The sequence below is a fragment of the Neomonachus schauinslandi genome, chromosome 1 (genome assembly GCF_002201575.2).
Source record: "Neomonachus schauinslandi chromosome 1, ASM220157v2, whole genome shotgun sequence".
Classification (NCBI taxonomy): Eukaryota; Metazoa; Chordata; class Mammalia; order Carnivora; family Phocidae; genus Neomonachus; species Neomonachus schauinslandi.
Genome location: NC_058403.1, coordinates 6356161 through 6371119, shown reverse-complemented (window position 1 = coordinate 6371119; position 14959 = coordinate 6356161). Strand labels below are relative to the sequence as shown.

The following is a 14959-nucleotide window of genomic DNA, read 5'->3' as shown; positions in this document are numbered from 1 at the left end:
CTCATGACTCATGTCACATTCTAGCAACAACAGGCCTGCCGCAGCCGAGCTCACACCTCCAGTATGGTTAACCCTGCACCAGGGCCCGGAGACATCTGCACGAAGAGCCTGCCTGGCAGATATTACTGAAAAGTGATGAAATACACATTTCTTTTCATTTCATTTTGAGCAAGTATATAACTTTGTTACCTGATCAATTTTTACCCACACAAAAAACCTGAAGAACCCATAAAACACAAACTTTTCACATATTAAGAATCACCAACAGGGACACCTGGGTGGCTCAGTCGGTTAAGTGTCTGCTTTCAGCTCAGGTCATGATCCAGGGGCCTGGGATCAAGCCCTGGGGTCGGGATCCCTGCTCCCTGCTTGGTGGGGAGCCTGCTTCTCCCCCTCCCTCTTCCCCTCCCCACCTCCCCCAGCTCGTAGCTCTATCTCTTATAAATAAAATAATAATCACCAACAAATAACTTTCAGGTATCACACAGAACTGTTGCACTAAAGTAACTCTGCTTACGTATTACTAAAACCCATTATCTGTAGGTTTTTAAAATTTTAACTATAGGAGTATAAAATATTCAAATAAAACAACACTCCCACCTAGTGGATGAAGAAAAACATCTGGCTTATTTCAGTTGTCAAGAGCAGCACCATAAAAAAGGAACCAAAACGATAATGAACTTAAAATAAGTTTATTCTGTTTGTATACCCGTAAAATACCCCCTTGGAAAAAACAACAACAACAACAACAACAAAACCATACACACTGCTCCCCTCGAAGGAATGGATGGGTAGTAACACTTTACAAAACGATCTTTGGAATCACGTATAAATGTTGCTCTGAATCTCATTTGTCGTCATCAATTTCTTCAGTATCTCTGTGCTCTGGGGAATATTCTGGAAGACGAGAAGAAAGTCGTCAGTTCAGTGGGACGGAGAACACGGAAACCACGTACCCACTGCAAGCCCTGCACTCAGGACGTACACAGAATGGCGCGCAGAGGGAACAGGCGCCGCCCCGAATCTCTCTCAGGAGGCAGCGCACCCGAGCACCGCAGCGCTCCGGGACACCCAAGTGTTTCAGCAGGTGAAACGTCGAAGCCTGCCCTCCCCTTGCCCAGAACTCTGCGGGGATGCCTCACGGCCTCCACGGCCCTTCCGCGGCCTCTGGCGGGAGGTGACCCTCCAGGCCGGCCTCTCTCCCGCGGCAATTAGCGCGCCTCCGCGCCCAAGTCGGCAGGCGCTCGGCTCTGAGCCCTGAGCCCTGAGCCCTGAGCCCTGAGCCGGCCTCGTCTGCGCTCCCTGCTGCCACCTCCCGTCGGGCTCAGGCGCCAGTCTCTCCTCAGATGGCGCTCACCCCCCGGCGGGGTGCTCTCCTCCGCCCAGCTGGCGCGACAGCGGCCCGTGCCGCTGCCAGGCCGTGGCGCTCACGTGGCTCAAGAGAAGTCCACGTCGGGGGCCGCACGCCCCCCCCAGATCAACAGACTGTGAGTGAACTCAGGACGGCCATGTCTGCTCCCGTCTGCGAGGCGAGCGCGCTCCTCCAACGGCCGCTGCACCCTCCGCCATCATTACGTTTACAGGAAGAAGCGAAGAGCTTAGCAGAAGGTATCTCAATTGCCCCTTCAGAGAATACTCCTAAAAGCTGCAGGTGGACTTCGACTGCACACGACGATTTCCAGTCGCCGGAACGCGTGCGGCGCGCCGTGCCACCCCGGAACAGAACAGCCGTGAACCACAGAAGCAAACCCCACGAGCAGAAGGCCCTCTGAGAGCCACGCGGCCTATGAAACCACTCAGCCCGTCAGAAAGCCTGTCCGGGACTCCAGCTACCGTGAAATCATGCCTGAATTACACGAACTTAGTTTTAAGTTTTACTCTTACGAACTCACCGAATGGCAGGGAGTGCACTCTCCTGTATGCCAGGTACCTGATGACCTGGGGATACCCAAATGGGTCCACATTCCCACGGAGCTGACCACCTAGCAAGCAAACTGATTTAATGAGACAAGTGCAATGAGCTAACTCCAACAGAACTTGCCAGAAAAGGTGTCTTAACACCAATGGTCGTTCTAGAATAAAACAGGACTCCCACTGTGGAACGCTGTTGTTGTCTCTTCCCTGTAGGAGAGAAGTTCTTACCCAGGGCGCATGCCCTTTCAGCAAATCTCTTAGGGAAAAGGCAGGAGCTCCTAAACCACCTGAAATCACAGGCAAAACTTTTTGTGTACATGTTCCAATATGACTTTTTCTGGTGAAAGAGCCCAGGGACACACACACACACAGAGCAGGAAACAGGTTTATCTCGCCTTCACATAGCCAGTCCCATGCAAAATTAAGTGAATAAACGTTGAAAATTTGATCCATGCTGTGCTCAAAAATGCCTTCTTAAATATTACAACCTTCCAAATGAATTAGTTACAGAAACTTCCTGAACAGTCCAACCACCTTCCTACACAGCCATCTGGAATTTATATCAATGCGCTGCACTGATCTACCATGAAAAAGCATGAACAAAACATTTCTCCAGTTACAGAAGTATGTCTAAAAGAGAGGGTGACAATCCAATTCCCAGTGCCAGATTAGAAGGCTTTACTTTGAGAAAAAAAGGATCTCTAAGCGTTCCTTAAGTTTTAAATCAGTACCATAAATTTACCATTTGTTATTAAGTTTGTTATAACTCAGGTGTTAAGTCAATGAGCTAAAACCTTACCTTAACCAAACCTTTCAAACTTCTGGAAGAAAGGATAGGCTTAAAAGCTTCAACTGTGATTAGGTCTAACTTCATCACATCAGTATAACACAAGTACAGAACTGCAGGAATCTTCCACACTTGACAGTAACTCAGAACTATGAATAATACAAGGAAAAAAAAACACTTAAGTCTTCTACTGTATAATTTTTAAACTAAATACCGCTAAATAACAAAGGCTACTTTTAAAAGTAGTTGTCTCTATTGCTTTCCTTAAAGTGTTTACTGCCATATCAAACCACTTATGATGCATACTTTCTTTCAAAGCCAATTTATTTTCGCTAAGTAATTTCTTGCTTTTGCAAATACTGCTTATTTTGCATTTCCTGAATATACTGAGACACATCATAAGTAACTACAAGATTAAAATTTCGCTGAATATAATACAATAAATTAGCCACTTATTCCAGTAAACTTCACATTTAAGGGGGAAAAACTTACTTATTAACAAATAACAATTATATTAGCTACTGAAAAGTAAGGGACAATCTCATCTTGATGTGATGCTAGGGTATAATTAGTAACAGTAATAAAAATAAAATATTAAAGAAACTCCAGATTCAGTATCTGGAAACTTCTATCTTGAGAATTAAAACATACTTTATCAACTTTCATGCACCAACAATTTACATCAACATCGGCTTGCATGATGTTATCACAGACCAAAAAGAACCAGAGCAACTCTGCAACCTAACAGTTACGAACTCTGAGCTGCTCTCACATCGTAACAATGTTAGAACTCAAATCAAACACAACATACTAGCAACAACAAATATTAAAGTTTAACAGCAATACATTGGTATCAATCATTAACGAACTACTTTAAAAAGACCTCTAATAGTCAAAGTAATAACCAATAACCAATAAAGCACTAACAAGATATACTGTAAATGTTACAAATTTTAATACCACCTGCTGCAGGAAGATCATGTACGATATTTGGTTGCTCCAGCAGTGAACAGCATGGAGGCTCTTTGAAATTCTGTGTTTTTAGGGCTTTCAGAAAAGGAGAATGAAGGCTGCTAATAGATTCTGAAGTTTTATAGTCAGTAACATGTCGACATGTGAGAAGAGTTACTTGCATATTCTTCCTTGCACAAGAGCCAAAGACCTAAGGCAAAATTGACCTCAAATTAAAACACACACACAGTTTTGTTACAGAACAGAAACATTCCTCTAGCTGTTTATCTAACACCATTCACAGTAATATCCCCCCTGGAGAGGTGGTGGAAAAGAGAACACATCTGCCGTCCCCTCACCTAGGTTTGATCTTGGGTCTGTCACTTCCTGGTTTGCTGACCTTTTCTAAGTCACTTTCCTCAGCTGTGAACAGGGGACAGTACTACCCACCTAAGGGGGCTGCAGTGTGCAGTCAATGAAGTCAGGAAGAAACACAGCCAGAGCAGCTGTGCTAATACCAGGACTGGCTTCCAGGGCAAAGCAGCTGCTGGACTACGAGATCTCTTCTAATACAGACATTTCTAAGAACACCACTTTACTTGCAAGCTACATTCAGACTAGCAGAATATCAGCAAAAGGAAGTGATCCCCCTTCTCTAATCCATGTGTTGATGTGTCCAAGAACACTTTAATAAAGATGTTTCTAAGCTGCAAGGTGCATTCATGATAGTGTTGTATCACTGCAGTATTTCTTAAATGCATTTTTTAAGTTATTTTGCTTATAGGCAAGTTTTAATCACTCTAGACCTTTATTCTCTCCTAAGTGTGTATTTCATGAAGTTCCAAGGACCCTTTCCAGCTTTTAAAACCTATGGTGATGGAAACAAAACAAGCAGCTATTTTTTTTTTTTAAGGAAAAAAAGTAAACTTTAGGCCACTCCACCTTGTTGGGAAGTGTTTTACGAAAGAAGAAAATGGCTATTTCTAATAATAACAACAGAACTACAGATTTTACACATCATTAATGATTTCTAAGACTAATTTCATCATCTCACAGCTTTGTAAATAAACACTAAATAGTTTAATACAACATTACTCACAAAGCCTAATTTATCAACCTCCCTAGAACACCCACAATCTGAATTCACACTTGACCACTCTGTTAGACTGTGTGTGTTTATCAGGATTTTGTGGCTGACATGAACCAAACAGTAGGGGGACACAGAGTGTCCCTAAGGGAAAAAAAAATACTGATTAAAGTTTTTAAGTTCTGGAAAAGAAAAGTCCCATAGTACAAAAATAATAAAATATTTTTGACATAACAATCATCCTACTTAAATTAAAAACACAAACTGGGGCACCTGGGTGGCTCAGTTGGTTAAGCATCTTCCTTCGGCTCAGGTCATGATCCCAGGGTCCTGGGATAGGGCCCTGCATCGGGCTCCCTGCTCAGCGGGGAGTCTACTTCTCCCTCTCCCTCTGCTGCTCCCCCTGCTTGTGCACTCTCTCTCTCTCAAATAAATAAAATCTTTATTTATTTTTTTAAAGAGAGAGAGCTGTTCCCTCGGGGACACAGGGCTCAATCCCAGGACCCTGGATCATGACCTGAGCCAAAGGCAGATGCTTAGCCGACTAAGCCACCCAGGTGCCCCTAAATAAAATCTTTAAACACAAACTAAAATTAACACAACAGTTTCCTACCCTTCCAGACCTGAGGAAAGCTAAGGACTCTCCCTAGAAAAATACACATCAGTAAATAACACAAAATCACGTATATGATTGTGAGAAGGTCCACAGACCTTCTTGAATAACTCATTTAATAAGATGTATTTAATAACTTTTAATAAATGTTTCCAAGTATGCCAACCTGCCTTAAAACAGGGGTACACCAAATTTCTTATTTCTAATTAATTTTAATACCTAAACAAAAATATACCGAAGATTTAAGTTCAAATGTTGCTAAGATATATATTTGAGACCTACTTCATTTAAAAATAATATGCAACTGGGGCGCCTGGGTGGCTCAGATGATTAAGCATCTGCTTTGCCTGACTTCAGCTCAGGCTGTGATCCCCGGGTCCTGGAATCGAGCCCCACGTCAGACTCCCAGCTCATCGGGGAGTCTGCTTCTCCCTCTGCCTCCGCCCCCCTGCTCGTGCTGTCTCTTTCCCAAATGAATAAATAAAAAAATCTTAAAAAAATAATAATAATATGCAACTGCCAAAATTATGATTATTCTCTAAAATTCCTAAATTCTTCACTGAAAAATATGTTTTACTGGGCACAAAACATGCACAATTTTCCCACAAAATGAAGCCTCAATTAAGCCATCCTAATTCTAAGACAAATGGACATAATATTTTGGAATTTGGAGCAAGTAGCAGCCAAGTGCCAACCCCCTGAATGCAGCTCAAACCTGTTTCTTGCCTCACCACCCTGAGCCATCACCAGCCTGCATGGTCAGCACCGCCATTTTGCACCCATGGCCATGACCCTGTTCTGTTTCATGCGAGTAGCTTGTTTTTCGTTCAAACGTAACAATATGGCGGCTGGGAAGAATCCAACGGTTTTATGCTTCTATGACCTATAATCTTCAGCACATTTGTTAAATGAGTTATTTTATTCTTTATATTCTGTAACAAATTCCTAGGATATTTTTAAGAAAAAAACAGGGGCGCCTGGGTGGCTCAGTTGGTTAAGTATCTGCCTTCGGCTCGGGTCATGATCTCAGGATCCTGGGACTGAGCCCTGCGGTGGGCTCTCCGCTCAGCGGGAAGTCTGCTTCTCCCTCTCACTCTCCCTCTGTGCTCTCTCTCTCTCAAATAAATAAGTAAATAAATAATTTAAAAAGAAAAAAACAAATACTTCCCTGCTTCGGTATTTGGCTGTGTAGGCTCAAGTGTTCAGACACGGAACCCTTAAAAAAAGGAGCTCACCAGTCTTCATTTCTCTCTTACCTTTTCCAGCCACTGATACTGCTGATCTTCAGCAACATAGCAACTGCACTGACAGAGGAGGACCTGGAAAATCCCATTCCAAGTTTTTGGTCAGGTCAAAGGAATTTTACACACACTCTGAACTACCACCATATACGCATCATTTGAATCCTAATATAACCTTTAGGTAACACTTGTTTTCTGAATTTGCTATTGGCTTATTTATTTATCTTTAAAACTTAAGAATCAAACCACTACTGGCAGTTAACAGAAGAATAAAGTACATGTTAATGGAGTGACCACAACAGTTTGCATAGGAGACACTGAATATACTACCAGTAAATGCTACCAGAATCTTCTTTATGACACAGGAATGACACCAGCCCTGCTGCCCTCCTGGGGGTCACACACCGGGAAGATCAAACACAAAATAAATGTAAACACTATAAAACATAAGCATTAGGGGCGCCTGGGTGGCTCAGTCATTAAGCGTCTGCCTTCGGCCCAGCTCGTGATCCCAGGGTCCTGGGATCGAGCCCCGCATCCGGCTCCGTGCTGCTCCACGGGAAGCCTGCTTCTCCCACTCCCACTCCCCCTGCTTGTGTTCCCTCTCTCGCTGTGTCTCTGTCAAATAAATAAATCTTTAAAAAAATATATATGTATATATAAGCATTATACAAACTCTAGGTGCTAGCAGAGTGAATGTCAGCCGGACAGCATCTCAGCCCAAATGGCATTGTGAAACGGTACTGATGTCTCTGAAGACGGTATTATTTTAGAAACCAAGTTCCAACCCATATGCTCAAAGTGAAATAATTTGTAATGCCATAAAAGGTTGGATTCCTGCTTATTAATGCTCATGGAGTGATTTTATCCACAGAACTCAACAATGTCGTCTATTAAAACATTGCCAGAAATGCTAACACTTAATTAACCAAAGGAGGCACAGAAGAGAAAAAAGGTACATGGGGATGGAGAATAAGAAAAAGACAGGACATGTAATTAACTACACACGTAGGTTGTGCATCATCAAGAGATATCTAACTAATAAGTGGTACGACTAGAAGAGGTGACAGAAATTGCTCCTACTGGACCTTCACAATCTAAAGTACAATCTTTCCAACTAAAGATCAGATCAAAAACATGATTAGTCTCATTCTTATCTCCTATAAATGATGGATGTGCATAAAAATCCTTATGCAAATTTAAATAACTTTGGATTACATGTTAAAAAAAACAAACTAGAAGTACTAAAAAAATCAAACTTTACGGTTTACAAGGCTAACATTTGGTCCTTACCTTTTGAAATAAGCCCCACTATAATAATAGGGACTCAGTGGTTTCTGCCATTGTTTGAACCCCTGTGCTGGCCCGCGTTCAGGAGCTCAGCAGCTGGAGAATGCTACTCTGTCAGACAAGCAGGTGCAGAGACACAGCACCTGCCTGGCCACCTTATCTGCCTGACCCTCAAATCGCCCACTATGCTATGTTCTCCGAATGGACCCAAGATTAGGATTCGAACGAAGAGGACACAAGGAATCACTCTGCATCAGCTACAGAATGACTTTCAGGACTTAACAAATCAGGTTAGGGTAAAAGCTCGATGTCAAGAGAATTATGCTCAGAATGCATAAAGCATTCATTTGTTCAACAAACATTACCTGAGTTTCTAGCACATACCAGCATTTGCTAAATCCTGGGTATCCTGCCACAAAGGAGAACTCCCTGCTTTCACAGAGTGAACACATTTTTGCACATTTAGAGTTACCAGCTGAAATAATTTTTTGAATGAGCAAAGTGTGAATGTCTACTGTCTATGGTTTTTTTCTAACAAAGTTATTTCAGAATTTCCTAGAACTTTATCAACACACTGTGTATGCCACACTAATATTTATATAAACAACAGCACTGCCTGCAGGCACAATTCGTCAGCACAAAAGTAGATATAAAGGAACATGAAATTCAAACGAACACCACATGAATGATGCCTAAACAGCTCTCTCTGAAGCATCCAAGTCCCACGTACCGAGGGACTCGATTTCAGATGATAAAACACACAAAAGGCCTCTGCAGGGGACAGATGTGTAGTGTCCGTTGTTCGACACCATTCATTCCAGAGTTTAGCACAGCCAACTTCTTCCCAGACTCCTGAATTCATAACAAATGACGACAAAAACGCTGTGAAAAACAATTCACATCAGTTAGTGCCTGGTTCTGCAAGCTGCATTTTCTACAATCAGAAATGATTTCAATTAATTCTAGAATTTGAGAACTACAAGAGCCATTAAGACCACTGACCTTATCCTGCCATTCTGCAGAAAAGGAAACTGAGGCCTCAAGAAGTTAAAGGCCATGGCCCAAGTACAACTGGTATCAGAGGCAGGAATGGAGAACACAGGTTTACTGCTGGGCTTTACTGCACTCTCAGAAGGTAACACTTGCGGGAAAATTGTAGGCCGGGAGAACTTTATATAAATGACTCAACAGTTATTTACCATGTACTTACTATGTCCTGCAAGCAAGGGCTACCTGATAGGGCAAGGGATCGGCTTCACTGGAGATCCCAAATGCTCGCCCCCAGAGCCTGTGCAGCAGCTAAAATCACACAGGTTTGCGTACCTGCTCATGTACGCTGTCCTAGCTGAACTCTGCACTGTTCTCACGTTAACCTATCAAATGGGAGTCATATATGTACAGACCTTCAAACTTGAGTGCTCAAAAATGTTAGCGACCATCACTATTATTTTTAGAGCTCTCATCCTGTTCTCAAAGGAGCCTGTTAATTCAAAAACATTTAAGAACCACTGGCCATGTACACATGCCACCTCTGTTCCCCCCCCAAGTCTGGTCCAAACAGGCCCAGGAGTCCGAGGAAATGCAAATACCTGAACACACTATAAACCCAGTTCCTGGAATTTACAACTTCTTGAACCGAAGCACACTTCCTTTAAATCTTAATTTTAAAGTTTATCAAAAAGACGGTATCACATGAGCAGGCACAGATTTTACTCAGATACAAATTTACTCTGCTATGACTTTTTCTAAAAAAGTAACAGACATTTGAAGTATGAGGGAAAGAAATAAGTAACAAGGGATTTTGTTTTTATTCTTTTTCAAATTTTTATTTAAATTCAATTAACACATAGTGTATTATTAGTTTCAGAGGTAGAGTTCAGTGATTCATCAGTTGCATGTAACACCAGTGCTCAGTACATCACATGCCCTCCTTAATGCCCGTCACCCAGTCACCCTATCCCTCCATCCACCTACCTCAGATTTTGTTCTTTCGATCTAACACATTTCTACTCACCTACTGCATTATTTCCTATAGCAATTATGAATTTGGAGCAAGGATATTTTTCCAGCAGAGAAACGTCCAAAGATGTTTTTGTCTGTCTTCGAAAGAGCCGCACCTCCCTAACACAAGAAACAAAAGACAAAACTAAAGCAACTTAAGTATAATTAGGACCGTATTAGGAGAAAAAGGATACCAGAGGCATGATTTTGTAAGAAGCAATATGCACGCTTTAATTTCATAAAGAATGTAATTATCATCTAAAGGAAACAACAGATTCAGGCAACAATAACTAACAGATAAAACCATCGGATGCAAAATTCATGGAGAACTCCACAGCGGAGATCAGGCTGTCCACCTGACCCACTGCCCAATCTAAGCATCCCCCAAAGTGGCACAAATGGGTACAGTGTGCAATAAGAAATGGCAGGTTACCACCTTCCTGCCAGCAAAATATTGAACTTGCATCTGACCACTCCTCCAAAAGGAACATCCACCTAGGGAATGCTGGTAAGGGACACCAGGTTAAATCAGACAAATTTAAGAGTGTGGGACACCCTACATACAGAACAACGAATCTCAGCAGGGGTGAGAAGAAGGGGCTGCTCTAAATGACAGGCAGCTCAAGAGTCAGGAAGTCTAAAAGTAATGTGTGGACCTTGATTCTGATTTACACAAACTCCCCGTAAAACCTCATGTTTGAGACTCCTGAGTAAGTCTGGACATGCCTGGCTACTAAATGGTATCAAAAATCGTTTATTCTGTTAGGGTGATAAAAACATACACAAAAAAACGCCTACATCGTTTGAGGTGCATTCTGAAAAGTGGAGAGGTGAAAGGCCGCGGTCACTCGGACTCAGAGGTGGTGGGGGATAAAACACACGGGGCGAAATCGTCACAACTGCTGAATTTACTGGGTAGGGGTGAAGGGTCATTTTACTATTTTCTCCAATCTCTTTTTAAAGAGACGCGTTATCCACCTGCTACGGACACCGAGGCTAACGAAGAGCGGGGCGGAGGATAAAAGGGCTTTAAGAGAGCTGTCTTACGTCCAGGAAGCAGGCACACGAGGCCCGCCCGAGAACCCGTTGAGGGCAGAGGACGGCCGCCAAGTCCCCGCAAAGGAAGCCCTGGGGGCACCCTCGCCACCGAGGCCGCAGCAGGCCAGCGCCAGCCCGCCCCCGCCGACCGGACCTCACCTCTTCCGAGCCAGCTGCCGCCGGACCTCCCTGTCCTCGGCCGTCTCCCTCCTCCCCTCTTCCTCCTCCTCCTGGTCCTCCGTCCCAGCTCGGCACGGGGCCTTTACCACCTCGCCGAAGAACGTGGCCGCCATGGCATCCCCGCCCTCGTCCCGGCCGGCCCGCGGCGCCCCAGCACGGCGCATGCGCCCCCGCCCTCCGCCGCGCACCACCACGTCCCCTGCCCCGCCCCCGCGCCCCTAAGCACCGCCCTCACGCCACGCCCCTGCGGCCGCGCCAATCCCGAGCGTCTTGTCTCGGAGCCTGAGCCCGCGCGGACACCGAGAGGTCGGATGACTGGGGGCTAGGGAGGCCAGCGCGGGGCAGGGTCCGGGGCGTCCTGTCCTGGCAGGTGACGCACGGAGGAGAGGAGCGGGGCTCGGCCGCCGGCTCCCGGGAGAAACCAGCCCCGCTCCCCTGCGATCCTTCACCCGGTGTCCGTTCCCCTTCTCCGTCGGGGCGGGGCGGGGCGGGAGGGGGGCCGTGCTGCGGACCGAGGGCGGGAAGAAACAGCGCTTCGTGGTGGTATAAAGTGCAGCTTTTACTCTGGCAATAAGAATTCACATTTCAAAAGCTGATGATTGTCGAGCCGATCTGAAAGAGTTTATGAGAATGCAAAAATAGTTACTTCTTTTTTAAAACGTGGCCGTTTCCCACACAAAATTTATTTTCGCCTTAAATAGCCTTTCATTACTAAGCAAGTATGCACTTGTTCCCGAATCGGTTCTCTTCGTTGGAACGCGCTGGAAGACCGAGTTCGCGGAGCCCTGGGAGCAGGAGGAGGGAGGGACAGCTGTGCCAGGTTCAAGGGCGATGTCCAGTATTGCCGCGAAACGTAAAAATCCGCTTACCTAGAGAACACTGCTTACATTTTGGAACACTGCCGATAAATACCTACAAGGTGCTGTCAGGCAGAACCTCTTGAGGTATTGAAAAGAATCTCAGAAAGCTGCTACAAATACCTTGTTTTAAGATGTGGAGAAAGAGGGCGCCTGGGTGGCTCAGATGGTTAAGCGTCTGCCTTCGGCTCAGGTCATGATCCCAGGGTCCTGGGATCGAGTCCCACATCGAGTCCCACATCGGGCTCCCTGCTCCTTGGGAGCCTGCTTCTCCCTCTACCTCTCTCTGTCTCTCATGAATAAATAAATAAATAAATAATCTTAAAAAAAAAAAGATGTGGAGCAATAATATCAACAGAAGCATGTACATTAAGTCCGTTTTCGCAGTTTTACATATTACTGCAAAATGAAAATTTGGGTTTTGAAGCAAAATTTGAACATTTAAGTATAAACAGTATGACCAAATTGCTATGCAGTGAGAGCTTGGGAAACTTTGCGAGTAGTTAGCAAGATTACCAATGTGATATTTTTATGCTACACTGATACTCCTGGGTTGTTTTATAGAATGACTGAAATGCAGAATAAAAAGGATATTTGGCTATCACTTTGTCTTAGTCCTTTTGTCGAATAAAGTAACTTGTCATTTTTACCAGTAAAATTTACCACGATTTGATTTCACAGTTACATTACGAAGAAGTCATTTGTAGAAAGTTGATTTAAATTATGAGTAGGGTAATAATAATACATTTGGCCTGTGATTTAAATTCTGCGTACATTTCAGAGAGAGTTTTACAATAATGTTAAGTTTTAAGCAAATGCTTATTTCATGCCGTTACAATAAATTTAGGCCAAGCACTTCAAAAAAAGGCAAATAGATGTTCAATTTAAATACTAAACCAGCAGAGATTCCGTGAGGAAAGAAGGCTGGTGACACCTCCTCAAGTACTGATGGAAATTAACACCATCACAGAAGTTGTAAATTGAAAACAAGTTCTTTGATTACATTGAAATTGACAAGAAACTTTGCATAAGAGAGTCTTAACCGAGACTTAGATATTTTCATTTTGTGGTATTTGTTGAGGATATAACAGCCCCAATGAGAAATTTCTATAAAATTAAGGGTAAATATGGGAGTGGAAATCGGTCTAAACATTTCGTTAGCAATCAAAAATCAAACCCCATGCGCCTCAAAATATTAGCAGTTTATTAGGAATTCTTCCTTTTCTCACCTGTACGAGTAACAAGATACTGGTATCGTATTTCAGATGAAAGTATTACCACAAACAGAGCAAAGGACACAGACTCTGTAGGTTAGAAATATCCTGGCTTACGCTAAGGGAAAAAAAAAAAACGACAAAAAGCCTTTTTTTTTAAGCAGACATGCAACCACAAACTTCTCAAGTAATCTAGACACTTGGGTCTATCTGTATAACCAAAATATATGCATTACATTAGTCTTTTAATGAAAAAGGAATAGAAACCCTCAGTTTTCTGTATTTTACTTTTTCAGATTGACACATGCAAATCATATATTAATATTCACAGATATTTTTAAATGGGAAAACAACTTGCTTCTAACAACTCATTTTTCCAATAGCATGTCACTATGTTAAAAAGATTCAACAGTGCATTCATTTAATCTGGTGATCTTAATTTCAACAAATACCTGTTAACAAATTAAACCTCACTGCAAAGAATTCTTTATAGTATCAAGATCAGATTTTCTAATCCTAGCAAAGGCCACAAGAGCCCACACATGCTGTCGTTAAAGTTTGTTGTGATGAGATTGTAATTAATTTGCTCAAAGTGTACCTAAAGCACTAATTTTTAAGGTGCTGTAGAGAAACATAAGAGGATGTCACTGTATCATCCAAAAATATGACTCTTTTGATCTTCATCTATACCTTTTATTTTCTAACTGGTTAAAACTAAGACCTTGCCCCATAATGAGGCACATTTTGGCATCTCTGTAAATGCTGTTATGTGCAAGGAAAAGGAGTTGTGATAGTCACATTCATAGCCTTCATAGAAAAATATATATTCCCTGAATTAGTCATATCAAGTGGTCACCATTCGGTATGAATTCCAGTATTATAAACAAAATAAGACATTAATGGATTTTCCCTAATTGCCTGTTTCCCACACTCTGTTTCAGAACTCGACTATCAACATCCCCATCATTGAATCCCCAGGTCCTTCTAATTTGTTTTGACTTTTGAGGTTATGAATTCTAGGGACTGGATCTTATGAAAGTATTTGCTTCGCTCAAAAGTCTATTGGGCTCAGTGGCACTTCTCTTGAAATGTGCCTACTTCTTCCCCCTTACTGCAGTAATGACACACCGTAGCCGTGCTGGTCTGAACCCTTAAAATTAGCATCAGGTTGCGATTTTGACTTTTTTTTTTTTTTTCCAGTCCTTGAAGTTTTTGCTACAGACCCTGTACACTTCCCATTATTTTTTTCCTCTAAGGAATCAAGAGATTTCTTTTTTTTTTTTTTAAGATTTTATTTATTTTTTAGAGAGCGAGCGAGAGAGAAACAGCATGAGAGGGGAGAGGGTCAGAGGGAGAAGCAGGCTCCCCGCTGAGTGGGGAGCCCGATGTGGGACTCGATCCCAGGACCCTGGGATCATGACCTGAGCCGAAGGCAGACGCTTAACCATCTGAGCCACCCAGGTGCCCAGGAATCAAGAGATTTCTTGAAGGCCCTTCCTTTCTGAAAAGGAACAATCTTAGGACAGGCCACTTGTCTCTTCTCTCCACTTCTCTGTAGTGGGTGTCTGTACCAGGGATCACTGGAAGGAAGGCTTCCTCCCACTGTGACCTGATGGATTACGGCTTTTAGAAAACTCCCCAGGGGCGCCTGGGTGGCTCAGTTGGTTAAGCGACTGCCTTCGGCTCAGGTCATGATCCCAGGGTCCTGAGATCGAGTCCCGCATCGGGCTCCCGGCTCTGCGGGGAGCCTGCTTCTCCCTCTCCCACTCCCCCTGCTTGTGTTCCC

General features: G+C 43.4%; 1 protein-coding gene across 3 annotated transcripts; it reads right to left on the bottom strand.

Moving 5' to 3' along the window:
* Positions 1-682: 682 nt before the first annotated feature.
* On the bottom strand, positions 683-11248 carry PSMG1 (proteasome assembly chaperone 1). Of its 3 annotated transcripts, none has more exons than XM_021679176.1 (7): positions 11082-11248; positions 9898-10004; positions 8614-8765; positions 6609-6671; positions 3665-3863; positions 2714-2850; positions 683-897 (listed from the first exon to the last, which is right to left on the bottom strand). In XM_021679176.1, the coding sequence occupies exons 1-7, from the start codon at positions 11213-11215 to the stop codon at positions 823-825; spliced, it is 867 nt and encodes a 288-aa protein (XP_021534851.1). In that variant the 5' UTR covers positions 11216-11248; the 3' UTR covers positions 683-822. The 3 variants fall into 3 exon arrangements, with proteins under 3 accessions (XP_021534851.1, XP_044769335.1, XP_021534852.1); XM_044913400.1 differs by having other exon boundaries at positions 6609-6656; positions 11082-11241; XM_021679177.2 differs by lacking the exon at positions 6609-6671 and having other exon boundaries at positions 11082-11241.
* Between the last annotated feature and the right edge of the window lie 3711 nt (positions 11249-14959).